A 17,547-nucleotide genomic window follows, 5' to 3' on the forward strand; every position below is an offset into this window, starting at 1 on the left:
AGTCTAGAGCATGCAAGGCAGACGCCTTACAGCTTGCGCCACAGGATGCATCAATTTTAGTGGAACAAAATGATAATTTAAAACTGATTAGTACCAGAGCAATAATACTCAGGTAGAACATTTGCCTTGCATGTGGCTGACCCAGGTTCTATCCCCGGCATCCCAAATGGTCCTTCAACCACACCAGTAATAATGCAAGAGCACAATGCCAGGAGTAATTTCTGAGTACCATGGGGTGTGGTACCCCAAAAGACTAATTTTAAAGAGATTTAAAAAAATTAATGATCAAAGTACTGTGATTAATACGATTCTTTTTTTTATGATTAATTCTTGTTCATTCTTGTGAGTGCTGTATAAATCTTGGATATTAGTTGTTTCTCTGATATATTATGGGCAAATGTTTTCTTTCATTCAGCAAAATGTCTATTTATGATAGTTTGATTTTCTTTTGCTGTATAAATAATTGTTTTAAATTTTTTATTATCTTTATTTAAATACCATGAATACAAATATGATTATAGTTGTATTATTACAGTCATAAAAAGAACACCCCCCCTTCACCAGTGCAACATTCCCACCAGCAATTTCCCAGATCTACCTCCTTCCCACTCCATCCACACATGTACTCGAGACAGGCTTTCTACTTCCCTCATTCATTCACATTGTTATGATAGTTTTCAGTGTAGTTATTTCTCTTATGACACTCATCACTCTGTGTGATTAGCTTCATGTCATGAGCTGCACCTACCAGCCCTCATCTCTCTTGTCTCTGAGATACTGTTAAAAATGTCTTTCATTTTTCTTAAAACCCATATATGAGTGAAACCATTCTGTGTTTTTCTCTCTCCCTCTGACTTACTTCACTCAGCATAATAGATTCCATGTACATCCATGTATAGGAAAATTTCATGACTTTATCTCTCCTAATGGCTGCATAATAATTCCATTCTGTATATGTACCACAGTTTCTTTAGCCACTCATCTGTTGAAGGGCATCCTGGTTGTGTTGAGAGTCTGGCTATTGTAAATAGTGCTGCAATGTATATAGGTGCGAGGAAGGGATTTTTGTATTGTATTTTTGTGTTCCTCGGGTATATTCCTAGGAGTGGTATAGCTGGATTGTATGGGAGCTCAATTTTCAGTTTGTGGAGGAATCTCCATATCACTTTCCATAAAGGTTGGACTAGATGGTATTCCCACCAGCAGTGAAAAATAGTTCCTTTCTCTTCACATCCCCGCCAGCACTGCTTGTTTTCCTTCTTTGTGATGTGTGTCAATCTCAGTGGCGTGAGGTGGTACCTCATAGTAGTTTTAATTTGCATCTCCCTGATGATTAGTGATGTTGAGCCTTTTGGCCATTTGCATTTCTTCTTTTACAAAGTGTCTGTTCATTTCTTCTCCACATTTTTGATGGGTTAGATGTTTTTTTCTTGTATAGTTCTGTCAGTACCTTGTATATTTTGGATGTTAGTCCTTTATCTGATGAGTATTGGGTGAATAATTTCTTTCACTCAGTGGGTGGCTTTTGTATTCTGGGCACTATCTCCTTTGAGATGCAGAAGCTTCTTAGCTTAATATAGTCCCATCTGTTTATTTCTTCTTCCACTTGTTTGGAGAGTGCTGTTTCCTCCTTAAAGATGCTTTTAGTCTCAATGTCATGGAATGTTTTAACTACATGTTGTTGTTATATATACCTTATAGTTTCAGATCTGATGTCAAGGTCTTTAATCCATTTGGATTTTACCTTCATACATGGTGTTAGCTGGGGGTCTGAGTTCACTTTTTTGCAGTGGCTAACCAGTTGTGCCAACACCACTTGTTGAATAGGCTTTCCTTGCTCCATTTAGGATTTCTTGCTCCTTTGTCAAAAAACTAGGTGGTTATATGTCTGCAGAACCTTCTCTGAGTACTCAAGCCTATTCCACTGATCTGAGGGTCTGTCTTTATCCCAATACCATGCTTTTTTTTTTATTTATAACTATTGCTTTGTAATACAGTTTAAAATTGGGGAAAGTAATGCCTCCTGTATTCCTTTTCCCAAGGAGTGCTTTAGCTATTCGAGGGAGTTTATTGTTACAAATGAATTTCAGAAGTGTTTGATCCACTTCTTTGAAGAATGTCATGGGTATCTTTAGGGGAATCGTGTTAAATCTGTACAATTCTTTTAAAAGTATTGCCATTTAAATTATGTTTATCCTGCCAATCCATGAGCAGGGTATGTGTTTCCATTTCCGCGTGTCATCTCTTATTTCTTGGAGCAGTGTTTTATAGTTTTCTTTGTATAGGTCCTTCACATCTTTAGTCGGGTTGACTCCAAGATATTTGAGATTGTGTGTCACTAATGTGAATTGGATTGTTATTAATGTCCATTTCTTCCCTATCATTATTGGTGTATAAAAAGTGTACAAAAAGTGTGTGGTGTATAAAAAGGCCATTGATTTTTGTGTGTTAATTTTGTAGCCTGCCACCTTGCTATATGAGTCTATTGTTTCTAGAAGCTTTTTGGTAGAGTCTTTAGGGTTTTCTAAGTAGAGTATCATGTCATCTGCAAACAATGAGAGCTTGACTTCTTCCTTTTCTATCTGGATTCCCTTGATATCTTTTTCTTGCCTAATCACTATAGTAAGTACTTCCAGTACTATGTTGAATAGGAGTGGTGAGAGAGGACAGCCTTGTCTTGTACCAGAATTTAGAGGGAAGGCTTTTAGTTTTTCTCCATTGAGGATAATATTGGCTTGTTGTAGATGGCCTTAACTATATTGAGAAAGGTTTCTTTTATTCCTATCTTGCTGAGAGTTTTCATCAAGAATGGGTGTTGAACCTTATCAAATGCTTTTTCTGCGTCTATTGATATGACCATGTGATTTTTATTTTTCTTGTTGTTGATTTTATGTATTATATTGATAGATTTATGGATGTTAAACCATCCTTGCATTCCTGGGATGAAACCTGCTTGATCATAGTGAATGATCTTCTTGATGAGGCATTGGATCCTCTTTCGCAGGATTTTGTTGAGGATCTTTGCATCTGTGTTCATCAGGGATATTGGTCTGTAATTTTCTTTTTTGGCAGCATTTCTATCTGGTTTTGGTATTAAGGTTATGTTGGCTTCATAAAAGCTATTTGGAATTGTTCCTGTTTTTTCAATTTCATAAAAGAGCCTGGCCAGGATTGGTAGTAGTTTCTCTTGAAAGGTTTGAGAGAATTCGTGAATCCATCGGGGCCTGGGCTTTTGTTTTTGGGCAAATTTTTAATTACAGTTTTAATTTCCTCGATAGTGATGGGGGTGTTAAGATATGCTACATCTTTTTTATTTAACCGTGAAAGTTATATGAGTTCAGAAATTTATCCATTTCATCCAGGTTCTCATATTTAGTGGCATAGAGTTTCTCAAAGTATTCTCTGAATACCCTATGGATCTCTGCAGTATCTGTAGTGATCTCCTCCTTTTCATTTCTAATACACATTATCAAGTTTCTCTCTCTCTATTTTTCTTTGTGAGTTTGGCCAATGGTCTATCAATCTTATTTATTTATTTTTCAAAGAACCAACTTTGCTTTCATTGATCTTTCAGATTGTTTTTTGGGTTTTCATTTCATTGATTTCTGCTCTAAGCTTTGTTATTTCCTCTGTCTCCCTATTTTTGCTTCCTTTTGTTGATCATTTTCTAATTCTATAAGCTGCATCATTAAGCTATTCATGTATGCTCCTTCTTCCTTCCTGATGTGTGCTTGCAAAACTATAAATTTTCCTCTCAGTACTGCTTTTACTGTGTCCCATAAGTTCTGATAGTTTGTGTTTTCATTGTCATTTGTTTCCAGGAAATTTTTGATTTCTTCTTTGATTTCATCACGGACCCACTGGTTGTTCAGTAGTAGACTGTTTAATTTCCAGGTGTTAATTTTTTTCTTCTGTGTCCCTTTGTAGTTCACATCTAACTTCAGAGCCTTGTGGTTAGCAAAGGTAGACTGCAAAATTTCTATCTTCTTGATTTTATGGAGGTATGTTTTATGTGCCAGCATGTGGTCTATCCTGGAGAATGACCCACGTACATTGGAAAAGAATGTGTATTCAGGTTTCTGAGGATGGAGTGTTCTGTATATATCTACTAGGCCTCTTTCTTCCATTTCTCTTTTCAGGTCTAGTATATATTTATTGGGTTTCAATTTGGTTGACCTATCAAATGTTGACAGGCCCGTGTTGAGGTCTCCCACAATTTTTGTGTTATTATTGATATCCTTTTTTAGATTTGTCAACAATTGTATTAAATACTTTGCTGGTCCCTCATTGGGTGTGTATATGTTTAGGATAGTGATTTCTTCCTGCTGTACATATCCCTTGATTAGTACATAATGTCCATCTTTGTCCCTTACAACTTTTTTGAGTATAAAGTTGTGTCATCTGATATTAGTATGGCCACTCCAGCTTTTTTAAGGGTGTTGTTTGCTTGGATGATTTTCCTCGAGCCTTTGATTTTGAGTCTATGTTTGTTCTGATTATTCAGGTGTGTTTCTTGTAGGCAGCAGAAGGTTGGGTTTAATTTTTGGTCCATTTCACCACTCTGTGCCTCTTAACGGGTGCATTTAGTCCATTGACATTGAGAGAGATAATTGTCATGGGATTTATTGCCATCTTTGTGTAGAAGTTTGGTGTGTTTGTTGGTCTATCTTGTCTTTAGAATAGATCTTTTAGTTTTTCTTTTTTTTTCTTTCTTTTTTTTTTTTTACCAACAACAGGTCTTTATTGGCTGCAATGATAGGTACAGGGAGATGGGGCATGCAGGGTCCGGCTCCTGGGGCGACTCCCAAAGGCCAGGTCGCCGCACCAGAAAGTAGTTTTTCTTTTAAGGCTGGTTTTGAGTCTGTAAAGTTTTTGAGCTGTTGTTTATCTGTGAAGCCATGTATACTTCCTTCAAACCTGAATGTGAGTTTTGCTGGATGCAGTATTCTTGGCAAAGCATTTATTTCATTGAGTTTTGTCACTATATCCCACCACTGCCTTCTGGCCTTGAGTGTTTCTGATGATGGGTCTGCTGTAAATTTCAAGGCTGCTCCCTGGAATGTAATTTTCCTTTTTGATCTTGCTGCTTGCAGTATTCTATCTCTACCTGTGGGGTTCATCATTGTGACTACGATGTGTCTTGGGGTGTTTTTCCTGGGGTCTCTTTTAGCTGGTACTCTTTGGGCATGCAGGATTTGGTCACATGTATTCTTTAGATCAATAGTTTCTCTGTGGTGATGTTCTTGACTGTTGATTCTTCCTGGAGATTTTCTTCTTGGGTCTCTGGGACTCCAATAAGTCTTAGGTAGTTTCTGTTGAGCTTATCAAAGATTTCTATTTTTATCCCCTCATATTTTTTGAATAATTTTTCCATTGTCTGATCATTTGATTTAAGGCTTTTTTCCAATCTCTTCTGCTGTGTGAAGTTGTTATGCTTCCCCCAGCTTGCTTCAACCTGGGAACTTTGATCTTCTCTGGCATTAATCCCCTGAGGGCATGCCTAGGTTGAGGTGTGTTGGAGTTGTGGATAAGGCTGACTCTGCTGGGCCCCTTAAATTCGGCAGACATTTTAAGGCTTCCCCCAGCTTGCCTCAACCTGGGAACTTTGATCTTCTCTGGCACTCATCCCCTGATGGCTTGCCTCGGCTGAAGTGAGTCTTTCCCAGCCAGAGTTGTGGATAAAGCTGACTCTGCTGGGCCCCTTAAGCCCACCTCTTAAGGGGTCAAAGCAGAGGAGTGCGATGCGCATACCACCTAGCCAATGAATACCACCACAACATGTAGAAAAACCCACAACACGAGTATGACAATGGGAAAACTACGAAGACCAATATCAGGCATAGAGAATGAAGATGGATTCTCTGATGACCCAACAACTACCACCTAGTAGTCTTTCAGATATAGTGTTTAGAGAAGAAATATGGAGGATGCTCACAGAACTCAAAGAAAGTATAGATCAGAACACTAATAAGAATCAAGAGACTATGAAGATAGAAATCAGAAAACTCCAAACTGAAATATCAGGTCAAATAACAGGTCTGAAAAACTCTGTAGACGAATTGATGAACATAATGGATGAGCTTTCCCACAGGTTAACAGCAGCTGAGGATAGAATTAGTGTGCTGGAAGATGCGATGAATAATTTAAATTTGATCTAGTTTCTTTGTTTTTATTATCTTTGCCTCTTTGGTTATTCTATTAAAGCCAGTTTTCTGCAGCATTCTCCTAATGTTTTTTTCAATGTACACTGTGTATTCTTCTATAATCTTGAGGTCTTAAATTTGAATTTACTTTTATAAAAGTGTGAGATACAATTGTAATATCCTTTCTTTTACATGTAGCTGGCCAATTTTCCAACTTTCCATCTCATTTGATGAAAAGATGTTTTATGCTCCACTTCATTGACTTAGCCTTTATTAAAGATTAATTGTCCATAAATTGGAGGAGGGGCTAACTTCAGACTTTAAATTCTGTTCCATTGATATGCAGGTCTTTATTTTGGTATTGTTTAGTTTTGATTGTTAGAGCTTTGTAATATAGTGCAAATATAGCTAATGCAGTGCCTTCCATCTTCTTTTCATGGTTTTTTTATACCTTAAAATGATTTTGCTATTTGATGAAACTTATAATTCCATATAATTTTTAGTCGCACTTTTTAAAAGGTTTTGAAAATGTCATTGAATTTTTTTGTTTTGTTTTGTTTTTTGGTCACACCCAGTGATGCTCTGGGGTTACACCTGTCTATGCACTGAAAAATCACTCCTGGCTTGGGGGACTATATGGAATGCGGGGGATTGGACCCAGGCCCATCCTGGGTCAGCCACATGCAAGGCAAATACTCTACTGCTGTGCTATTGCTTCAGCCCCAAAATCATTAAAATTTTTAAGGGGTTTTGCATTGAATCTGATAATTCAAAGGCCATTAATATGCTGTTGATTTTTTTAATTCATGAACAGAATATATACTTTTGTTTCTGATGTCCTCTTCTGTTTCTTTTAGTAGTGATTTATAGTCTTCCTTGTCTGTCTTTTATCTCCTATATTAAGTTGACTTGTAAGTATTTGATATAACAATTTGAAGAGGATATTCTTTGAAATTTTTTATTCTAATTTATTATTATTTACGTACATTAATGAAAATATTTTGTACATTAATTAAAAATATTTCCAAAAGATTTTGAAAAGTTTCATAAATGACTATCTACATTTATTATTTATTATTTTTTATTATTTATGGTTTATTATTGCTAAGAGTATTTTTTTCAGTCTAGTCTATGAGATTTTTGATGTATAGTATCATGTCATCCTAAAATAGTGATATTTGAATCTTTATTTTTCAACTTGGATCACTTTTGGAGTGTGTACACCAAGTCTTTTTTAAAGTTTTTTATAAAACAGTTTTGATAGAATATCTTGGCCTGTGCTTTTGTTCTTGGAGTAATTTTAAATTAAGATTTTATTTTCTTTATTCTAGATTGGTCTGTTCAGGTTTTCTGAGAGTTTTTTCTTTGTTCAAATTTGGGAGTTCATAGGAACTAAGAATTCATTCGTTTATTTTATTCACAAATTTGTTGAGCCTAGATAAGGGTTTGTCAATCTTGTTTATTATTTTAATGAACCCATTCCTGATTTTATTCACCTGTTGTTTTGTTTATGTGTTTCCTATGTTATTTATTTATTTAATTTTTAATTTAAGCACTGTGGTTGCAAAATTGTTCATGATTGAGCTGTAGTCATACAATGTACATCATCATTCACAGTGCAAATTTTCTACCACCAATGTCCCCAGCTTCCTTCCCATTTCTCCCTTTTCTTTCTCTCTTTCCTCTTCTCTTTTTTCACTTTCGATTCTGTAGTTTGCACTATTGTTAATGATTTCTTTAATTTTTAATACTTGCTTTTAGATTCATGTATAGTTCTTTCTCTAGTTTCTTTTACAGGTTAAATTATAGATTTGACCTCTTTTTTTTTTCCTGATATAATTTTGAATAGTTATAAAAATTTCCCCTCAGTAATGCTTCTGTTGTGTCTCATATATTCTTTTAGGTAGTGTTTCATTATTATTTATTTCAAGGAATCTTTAATTTCCTTTTAGATTCAATTATTTCAGCATTTTGTTTATATTCCAGGTATGAAGTTTTTTCCCATTATTTTCTTGCTATGAATTGAATCCAGGATCTTTTGTTTTGTTTTGTTTTTACTTTTTTATTTTTATTTTTTTTATTTAAACACCTTGATTACATACATGATTGTGTTTGGGTTTCAGTCATGTAAAGAACACCACCCATCACCAGTGCAACATTCCCATCACCAATGTCCCAAGTCTCCCTCCTCCCCACCCGACTTCCGCCTGTACTCTAAATAGGCTCTCCATTTCCCTCATACATTCTCATTATTAGGAAAGTTCAAAATGTAGTTATTTCTCTAACTAAACTCATCACTCTTTGTGGTGAGCTTCCTGTGGTGAGCTGGAACTTCCAGCTCTTTTCTCTTTTGTGTCTGAAAATAATAAATTATTTGGGGTACTTTTGGGCCATACCAGAGGGTACTCAGATCTTGCTCATAGCTCAGTGCTAAGGAATTCACTCCTGACCTGTTTAAGGGATTATGTAAATTCTGCGGATTGAACCTGTTTTTTCCACATGCAAGACAAGTACCCTAGCATTATTATCATTATGGCCCCCAAGTAAATAAATGTTATACATTGAATTAAAAGCCTTATTCAAAAATTACTCTTATCTAATGTCTAGGTACTGTTTCTGACCATATTGATAGAGTATATAGAAGAGCTGGCAGCAAAAAACTTTGGTACGTATTGGTAGCCTTATTCTTTTTGTTATCTTTAATTTTTGTATTATTATTTTCAATAGCCTAAAAATAATGTGCCAGTTTTAAAGATGGTTATTTATCTTCATTTTGCTTTAAGTTTTCAAGATTATTGCACCTTGCCTATCCACTTTCTGAGGATACACTTAAATTATAAATTATGACTAACTTTTATTAGTTTGTTATACCATAATGTTTTAAAACTTCTGTTGTGGGGCAGAGCGGTGGCAAAGGCGGTAGGGCATTTGCCTTGCAATCACTAATCTGGATGGACCACAGTTTGATCTCCCGGCATCCCACACAGTACCCCCAAGTCAGGGGTAATTTCTGAGCGCATAGCCAGGAGTAACCCCTGATCGTCACGGGGTGTGGGCCCCCCACTTAAAAAATAACAGAAAGAAAAAACAAAAAACTTCTTTTGCACCATATTTTTTTAAAAGTACCTGAGATTAAACAACTATAAAAAATAAAGCCTCGAATGTATATCCTGAAATTATATACTAATAATTTTTCCTACTCTCCTTCTCGTCTGCCCCAGCAAGGTACTAGTGAAAGAGCATAAGCAAACAAAAGCATAAGCATAAGCAAAAATTATGTTCTTATAAGTTCTCTTGCCATTTAAAGTAAGTTATTTAAGCTGAATGAATCCTAGTAGTGGTTGTCACTTCATGATATTTCTTGAAGAGCTAGTTTCTTTCTTGGGATTTAAAAATAGGTAAGTTGATGTAAAACTGTTAAAATTCTCAATTGGGGATGTATGCCTAAATGCATGGCCATTTTGCATTTTAAAGCTATTCTAACAAGTTCATTAGTAGAATGTAACATTTTGAAAGTAAAACTATATATGTTTTTAATCATCCATTATTATCTGATTCTGAAATAATAGTCTCAAATAATAAGAAACTCTTTAAAACTTCAAGGAAAAAAAATTTAGCATTATTTCAACCAGTGATTTATAATAAAAATTTTATTCTGTCTCAGAAGAAATAGTGTAAAAATTCTATGGTTAAATCTCAACTTCTTACTTTAAATTCTTGGTACAGGAAGATATGTAGCCAATAGATACTGCTTTTTAGCCAATAAGTTACAAATTATAGTCTAATAATACTAGTTTTAGCTAAACTAATTTGGTTTTGCTTTATATGTTATATTCACATTTTAGATAAACTAATACCAACACTTAGAGTACTATTTAAAAGAATAAACTCCTGGAAGTTTCATTTACCTATTTTCCCTTTCATGGCTTTCTACTGACACATCAGGTTGGCTGTACGCTGTGGGGCTGCTTTTACCCAGAAATTTTCTTCCTCCATAGCTCCACACATTACTACTTTACTGGTACATGGGAAACAGGTAACATGCACAGAATGTGGAAACTGGTTGCTTTAAACGTGTGGTCTTATTTGCATTCTCAATGGTCTAACATATTTTTGCTCTTATAACGTGTGGGTAAAAGCCTCTCTAAAAGTAGGAAATGTTTGTTTCACTAACTATCAACTATTGATTTCTTTTTTATAATTAATCTGTGTGAAGATTAAAGAATGAAAATACATTTTTTAGGGCAGCTACTATGGATATCCCAAAATTTCAGAAGACAGTTTTAACTTGATTTTTTCTCCAACTAATAGTTCCATGTACCTTCTTACTTATAAACAGAAAAAAATCTGTATTGCATGTGGTATGGTTAAATAAAATAACTATTCTTATTACATTTTAAGAATTATTTTTATAAATGTATAAAAAAGCAGTGAATTTCTTTCTTTAAATATTCCTGCTTTATCAAGATTTAAAAGAGAGATACTGGCATTTCATCTTTTAAATATAAAGTTATAAGTAAATTCCTAATCCACAAATTTTGTTAGTAAGGCACCAAAAAAATCCCACAAAACAAAATTCCACAATTTAAAGTAATTATAGATATAGATGATATGTACCAGTGTTAACTTTATTAGAAAGATTATGATGCACAATCAGAATATCCGGTTAATTTCTACTTTATTTCCCATGAAAGGTATAATTAGACTCCATTTTCTTCCTTATAAACTGATAAAAAGCAAAAACTAAGCCTTGGCATAGCCTACTGGCAGAGGTGAAGATAGGAATTTTTGCATAATTCTGGATAACTCTACAATTTGCAAAATTTTGGGTTATTATTTAGTTGTTCAGAACCAGTGTTTATGCCAAATTATTGTGTGAAGATCTAATTTTGCATATTTTTAATCTCCCCAACCAGGGGCCTCATTCTTCGTCTTTTAGATATGTCAATCTCTGGCCTGCTCTCTTCTTTGCCCCCAGGTCGGTTGTGCGCCATGCAGCAAGTCTTTTAAGTAAAGTAGTGGACAGCCTGGCCCCATCCATTACTAATGTTTTAGTGCAGGGCAAACAGGTAAGTATCTGATTTTCAGTCTCCTTCAGTCACAGTAACAAAACTTTCTGGGAAGAACTTTTGTTTTTAAATCTAGTGAGTCTTGATTTCAGAGACCGTAGCATTTCTATGTAGGGCTCCTTCAGGAGCTAAATAGATCATCCCCTTTACCTTTAACACATTAGACCTATAATTTTCAGCTCCTTTGAAAAACTCCTTAACAAGATCAGTGTAGGTAGTGATACAGAAAATGGACTAATACCTATGAAGTATTCTAGCCAAGTTCACGATAGCTAGAACAATGCAGGTGAATAGTGATGGGCACATTTTCTTCAACTTCACATGATATTTTTCTTTCCCTTATAAATTCATTGGTTTCTCCAGATATTTAACCTTGAGAGCCACTTCTTTGACTCTTCCTTGCAATCAAGGTTAGCATTTGTCCCCATTCTTCTCACAGAGCCATCTCTAGTTAGCAGAAGTTCTTTTGTAAAAAAAGATATGGGTCTCATAATTCTACCCACAGTCCACCCTAAATCCTAATTCATTTGAAAACGCCTCTCACTGGGGCTTGATTGTCTGTGAACTTAGGATCAAACAACATGCCTTGTCTAGCACCTGAAGCAACGGCCCCAGCATTGGTAAATGTGGGTTGAATCGAGCCTGTGCATGTGAGCATGCAGAATTTAAAATAGCTGCTTGGTTTTTTGTTGTTGTTGTTTTATATAAAATTTTAATTGCCTGAATAACCTATAAATTGGTGAGAATAAAGTCTTATTTGCTTTCTAATCTTTTCTTTGGGAATGTATGTACTTTATGTTTTCCAGATAGTTAAGGTAGGGATATAATAAACTTTAATAGTATGAAACATTTAACCCTCTTTAATAAAATTAAACCCTTGCTCATATTTCAGACCTCTTAATTCATTAATGCTGATATTATTTATCCTACTATCTAGTTCTTAAAATGTTAGAAAGTTTTTTTATACTACGATAAGTAGCAATGGAAAATTATTGTACTAATAAAAAGTTAACTGACTTCTTTCGTAAGTTATTTTCTACAAATTGTTCAGAGAAATTTTTTTTCCTCAATCTAGTCCTAAGTAGTTCAAGATACAGGAAGTAATATATCCGTCCTCTTCTCAAACTTCTCCACCAGGTCTTATATTGTTGTGGGTTAGGCCATCTCTGAAAAGAAATAAACAGGCTTCAGAAGGCATTTTACTTTGAATTTTAGGTCCCTGAAATGTATCTGAAAATATAATTCTATTACACCTGAGTTTATAAAATTGGTTTTGTAGTCGGTTGGCATCTTACACTTGGAAAATGAGTTGAGTTTAGAATTAGTCATTTTATTACTATAAATTATAGTAAATTATATAAATTATGGAGGGGGCTTACATTCTATCATCTTGATGCTGTCCCTATGCTTTGAAAGAATGTGGGCCTTTTCACATGTGTATGTGGCAGAACTCATGTTCATCAGACCCTAACTGCTGGGAAGCAGTCACTAACAGAGTTGAAGAAGCCAGGTAGATTCATCCTCTCCCCTGCAGGTACTTAAAATCTGTTCAGTGACTACATCTTCCCACTTGACAAAAGAAACTTAAATGGACATTCCAAGTTTGCATTCACTGACTTTTGAAGAAACTGAAGTAACATTGTTTCTACATAGTACTTAGCATCTAAAGCTTTTAGGCATGAAATAGTGGTTTAATCACTCACAGTTGCTTCCATCTGCCTAATGTTTGTTTTCTTCTTTACATTCTGACTTTTTATAAAAGAATAGTACTTTCACTAACTGGTTGATAGCACTTGTGATATAGTAAGCCAGCGGCTATTCGTTTTTACTTTCACAAAGTGGGGTAAAGGACTCCAGGTTCTTCTATCTTCCCTTATGTCTAAAAGCACATATGCCTTTTGATAAATTCTTCTTTTTCATGCCTTTTATAAATTGTGCATTGTAAGTAGATACTCCACTATAACTATAAAATATCACACCTGATTTTGAAAATCATGTATAAAAATTAAAAACATACCTGATTTTAAAATGTGACAGTGTCGTTAAAGTTTCACGTGAGAAACTATATAGAAGCAAAAAAACAAAACAAAACAAAAATAAATAATAAAAAAACAAACCTATCTTATCTACTAAGTTGTGTAACCTTTCCAGAAAGCAAAACTATTCAATGTATTATGGTTTCTTTGAGGGACTTTCTAGTATTCCCCAACATAATTTATATTAATATTTATTTATATTCTTTTCCTGATTCTATCCACTCACCTCTACTCCCTTATCTGAGACTCTTATCTGCCCTTCTAATTCAGACCAGACTGTGAACCATCTTGAAGTCCAGTGGGAATATGCTTTGAAAGACATTTTAATAAATAGTAGGAACATTTATTCTACCTAATTCCCTATTTCACACAGAGTAATTTCAACCTGCCAGTCATCCTATACCTTGTATATTTAAACTTTTTTTCTTTTAGTAGCTAGAACACTTTTACAATAAAATTCTGCCACTTATAGGTAACTCTGGGTGCCTTTGGGCATGAAGAAGAGGTCATCTCTAATCCTTTGTCTCCAAGAGTAATTAAGAACATCATCTATTACAAGTGTAACACACATGATGAGAGGGAGGCAGTCATTCAACAAGAACTGGTCATCCATATTGGCTGGATCATCTCCAATAATCCTGAGTTATTCAGTGGTATGCTGAAAATACGTATTGGGTGAGTTGATTATTTTGAGTTTACATAAGATGGATTATTCAGACTTGGCCTTTCTAAATGAAGTACTACCCAAGACTGATGGATATTTAGTAAAAAAAAAAAAAAAAAAAGTATCTTTTCCCTAATTCACAGAAGTGACAGCTGTGATATGGGTAAATAAATATCAGTGACCTGAAAGAATACGGTTTATTTAATCTTCATGTTAAACATGGTAAAGTAACAATGTTCTTGGTAATAATCAAACTCCTGGGATTTAAACAACTGCCACTGTCATCTTAGTGATAAATGGCCCAGGCTCTCTGCCTTTAATAAACACCTTATTGCTTTATATGAGATGAGATAAGATGTATTTTTAATAATCTAGTGCAACTATATGGGTTATAACTTTTTTAAATATATTACCCATTATAAAAATATTATGTAAATATGGTTAACAGTCAATAGAGTAACCTTATGTGACCAATTTGGGGATGTTTTCCTCAAGTGGTTTAAAAGAATATGGCTTCTATTGAACACAAATGAATGCATCTGGATGTAAATGTATAGCTTTCTGATTAGAGTTTCATCATTATATTTATTATAAAAAACTAAAAAGCTCTATTTGTTTCTTGATTGCTTATAAAAATTTTAAGTTTCTCTTTATATCTATAAATGTGTTTATTTCTTCTTATATATTTACCAATCATTATAAAGCCCAATTTTGGTTCATAATAGAGTTTTTTATCTACAGTTAAATCTTCAATTTTTAATATGTTATATTGTTTATTGCTTTTTGACTTGAATCCTGTTTTATTTAATTTACTCCACTTAAACAGCATGTATCACATAGTTCACATAGTTGGTCATAATACATTTGTTTCTAGGTAAGTGAATGCAAAATTATTAAATGGAAGAAAAAAAGAGCACAGCAACACAAAAATTTGTGAAAATTATTGTATCTCACAACGAGGTCATCAAGTCCTGTTAGAAGGTTTAATAAGCACTTGTTGCTAGTTGACCACCTTGTTACTTGATTTATTTATGACATTAGGGGGCTTCAGATACACGTGTGTCAAATTAGTGTGTTCCTATAAGAATGACAGTATTAAACAAAAATGGAGTTGTCATGGCAGCACAGCTCAGGAATTTCAAGCACTATTGCTGATACTTCAGCTTTTGTGGGTCTTGTTTTTGGTTGCCAAGTGTTCCAGATGTACGAGAACACTAGGGAAGGGTGTCTGCACTCACTCCAAAAAAGGTCCTGGTGATATAAGTCCAAATACATATCTGAATTTTTGGCTCTGAAGAGAGCCATAGAGGAATGGTGAGGCGATTGTGTGTGTGGCTTTGACAGGCTGGGTACTCTCCTCCCAAGATTGCCAGCTTTCAGCTATGTGGTTGGTAGGCCCATAATTTTTTCTATCTTGGTTTACTTCTCTTTTGAGATCAGAGTGAGCCTATGGAGATGGCAGGTGCAAATATCTGAATCCTGATTGTGCATTGGTTTTTGTGTGACAAATAGAGTGATACTCAGCCTTCACTGTTGGCTCTGTGCTCAGAGTTCATTCTAGTGGGGCTTGCGGTTATATTCTGTACTAGGATGGAACTAGTGTCAGCTGCATGCAAGATAGGAAGGTACCTTATCCTTGTACTATCTTTCAGTCCCTCAATTAGAATTATTTAAAAATATTTATTTCAAATACATAAAACAAGTATAGACTTCTGTTGCTCTGCTTCATCATAGAGCCAGCTTGTTTCATTTATACCCCCACCTGCACAAGTATAAAATTCTAAGTTTATATAAATCTATCATACCACTTAATCTTTAAATACTTAAGTGTGTGCTTAAAAAGATAGGATTCTAAAAATGCATATTCTGAGCTAAAGAGATCCACTGGAACTGACTGCATGTGTTGCAGGAAGCCTATCCTGAATCCCTGGTACCACAACATGGTTCCCTGAGTGACACTGGGCACTATACTGGAGCACAGAGCCAGAAAGAACCCTCAAAAACTGCCTGGTGTGAAAAACCCACCCCTGTGAATTCAAAGCAACAAATACAGATTATAATATCACTGTAATGCATAAGAAGTAACAATCAAATAGCTTTTTTTTTCTTATTTAAATCATTTAACCCAAAGAAATATGAATGCTCACATATCAGCTTGTACTGTGTCAAATCCATTTTATACACTATGTACTCTTACAACTCCGTTTAGGCACTGTTATTCTGGTGATGATGTGCACCAAACCCAGAGCGCCTCAGATATGTAAGGCAAGTCTCTACCATAAACACTCATCATCCTATATGGCATGGTCCACCCTTAACACAGGAGTAATTCCTGAGTAGGACCCAGGCACACACAAAAAGTCTCTTTTTAAGTGAAAAGCAGGTCAAACAGCCAAGCTATTTTATATTTCACTGCCTCTAAGTGGATTTTATTGCCTCTAAGTGGTAGAATTAGAACTGAAATGCAGTTTGACTCCTGTTGAATCACTTTCTATTTAATATTGCTATTATCTTTTCCTTATGATGCTGTTTAACATCTCATTATCTTTAGTGTTTAAAAATTTGTGTATAGAAATATCGTTATATTCAATATTATTTTGTATTTATTTTAGTACAATCTAGGATTAACTTTTAAATGCTGTCTATAATTTGTCACTATTATATTTTGACTTATTCCTGACATTTTGTTTTGTAGTTCTTATTGTTATCCATTAATTTTTTGCTTATTATGGTAAAATAAAAATAAAATCCCAGGAGTTGGTGAGACTGCTCCAGGCATAGTGTTTCTAATCCCGTAAGATGGACAGGTCTAAGGTTAGGGGGTGGAAAAATAAATTCAAGCTAGTCAAAAGACTCATTGGAGTTAGCCTGCTTTTACTTCATGGCCCCTCTCTGTCATGTGATACCTATCTACCATGTGCTCATTCTCCCAGGTCTCTCATCCTGGAGACCAAAGCCAGTCTCCTTTCTTTATGCAAACCAATTCCCCAAACCCCAGAAGGGGAAGGTCTAGTAATCTAGGTGGGCTTTTACATATTAAAAGAAGAGGCTACCAGAAAGAGGAAGTCAGGGGAACATTTTTGTTTGGGGTTAATAGCTGACTATTGCCTTACAATTATATGTTGATTTCCCTTCAATTTTTGGTGTTATTTGTCAAATGAGTATAAACATTTTATTTTAAATTAATATTTAAACTCAATATAAAAATTGCTTATTCAGCAGTATCTACATACCTCTTGAGTCAATATTTCTCATTTAAGGAATTTAGAGATATTTTACAGCAATCTTCATTTCACCATTATTTGAAATAGTGAATTTTTGGGAACACAATATGGAATAGTTTAAAAAATTCCTTCAGTGAAAGTCTGTCATTATTTTGACAAGTAATAAAATAAAGTCTATATACTGTTATTTATAAATATATAAGATGTATATATTCATATTACATTATATGTAATAAATATGTGGAAATATCTGAAAAATATATATCAAGTTTCAAGTAGATGTCAGTGTTTTTAAAGAAATATTTTTATGTTTAATGTTTTTAAAGCTGTTTGTTTTAATAGTTTAATGTTATATTTTATGTTTATCTTTAATTTTTAATGTCTTTTTTTATTTAAACACCTTAATTACAT

At 34.4% G+C, this 17,547-nt stretch overlaps 1 protein-coding gene across 1 annotated transcript in view; it reads left to right on the forward strand.

Annotated features, from left to right (window-relative positions):
- PHKB (phosphorylase kinase regulatory subunit beta) overlaps positions 1–17,547 on the forward strand; it is a 273,872-nt gene that overhangs the window by 213,337 nt on the left and 42,988 nt on the right. The window contains exons 24-26 of the mRNA XM_049786246.1: positions 8,751–8,808; positions 11,122–11,212; positions 13,721–13,923. Coding sequence (XP_049642203.1) covers positions 8,751–8,808; positions 11,122–11,212; positions 13,721–13,923 — 352 coding nt within the window. The remainder of the gene's footprint in view (positions 1–8,750; positions 8,809–11,121; positions 11,213–13,720; positions 13,924–17,547) is intronic.

Source organism: Suncus etruscus, chromosome 14 (assembly GCF_024139225.1).
Source record: "Suncus etruscus isolate mSunEtr1 chromosome 14, mSunEtr1.pri.cur, whole genome shotgun sequence".
Classification (NCBI taxonomy): domain Eukaryota; kingdom Metazoa; phylum Chordata; class Mammalia; order Eulipotyphla; family Soricidae; genus Suncus; species Suncus etruscus.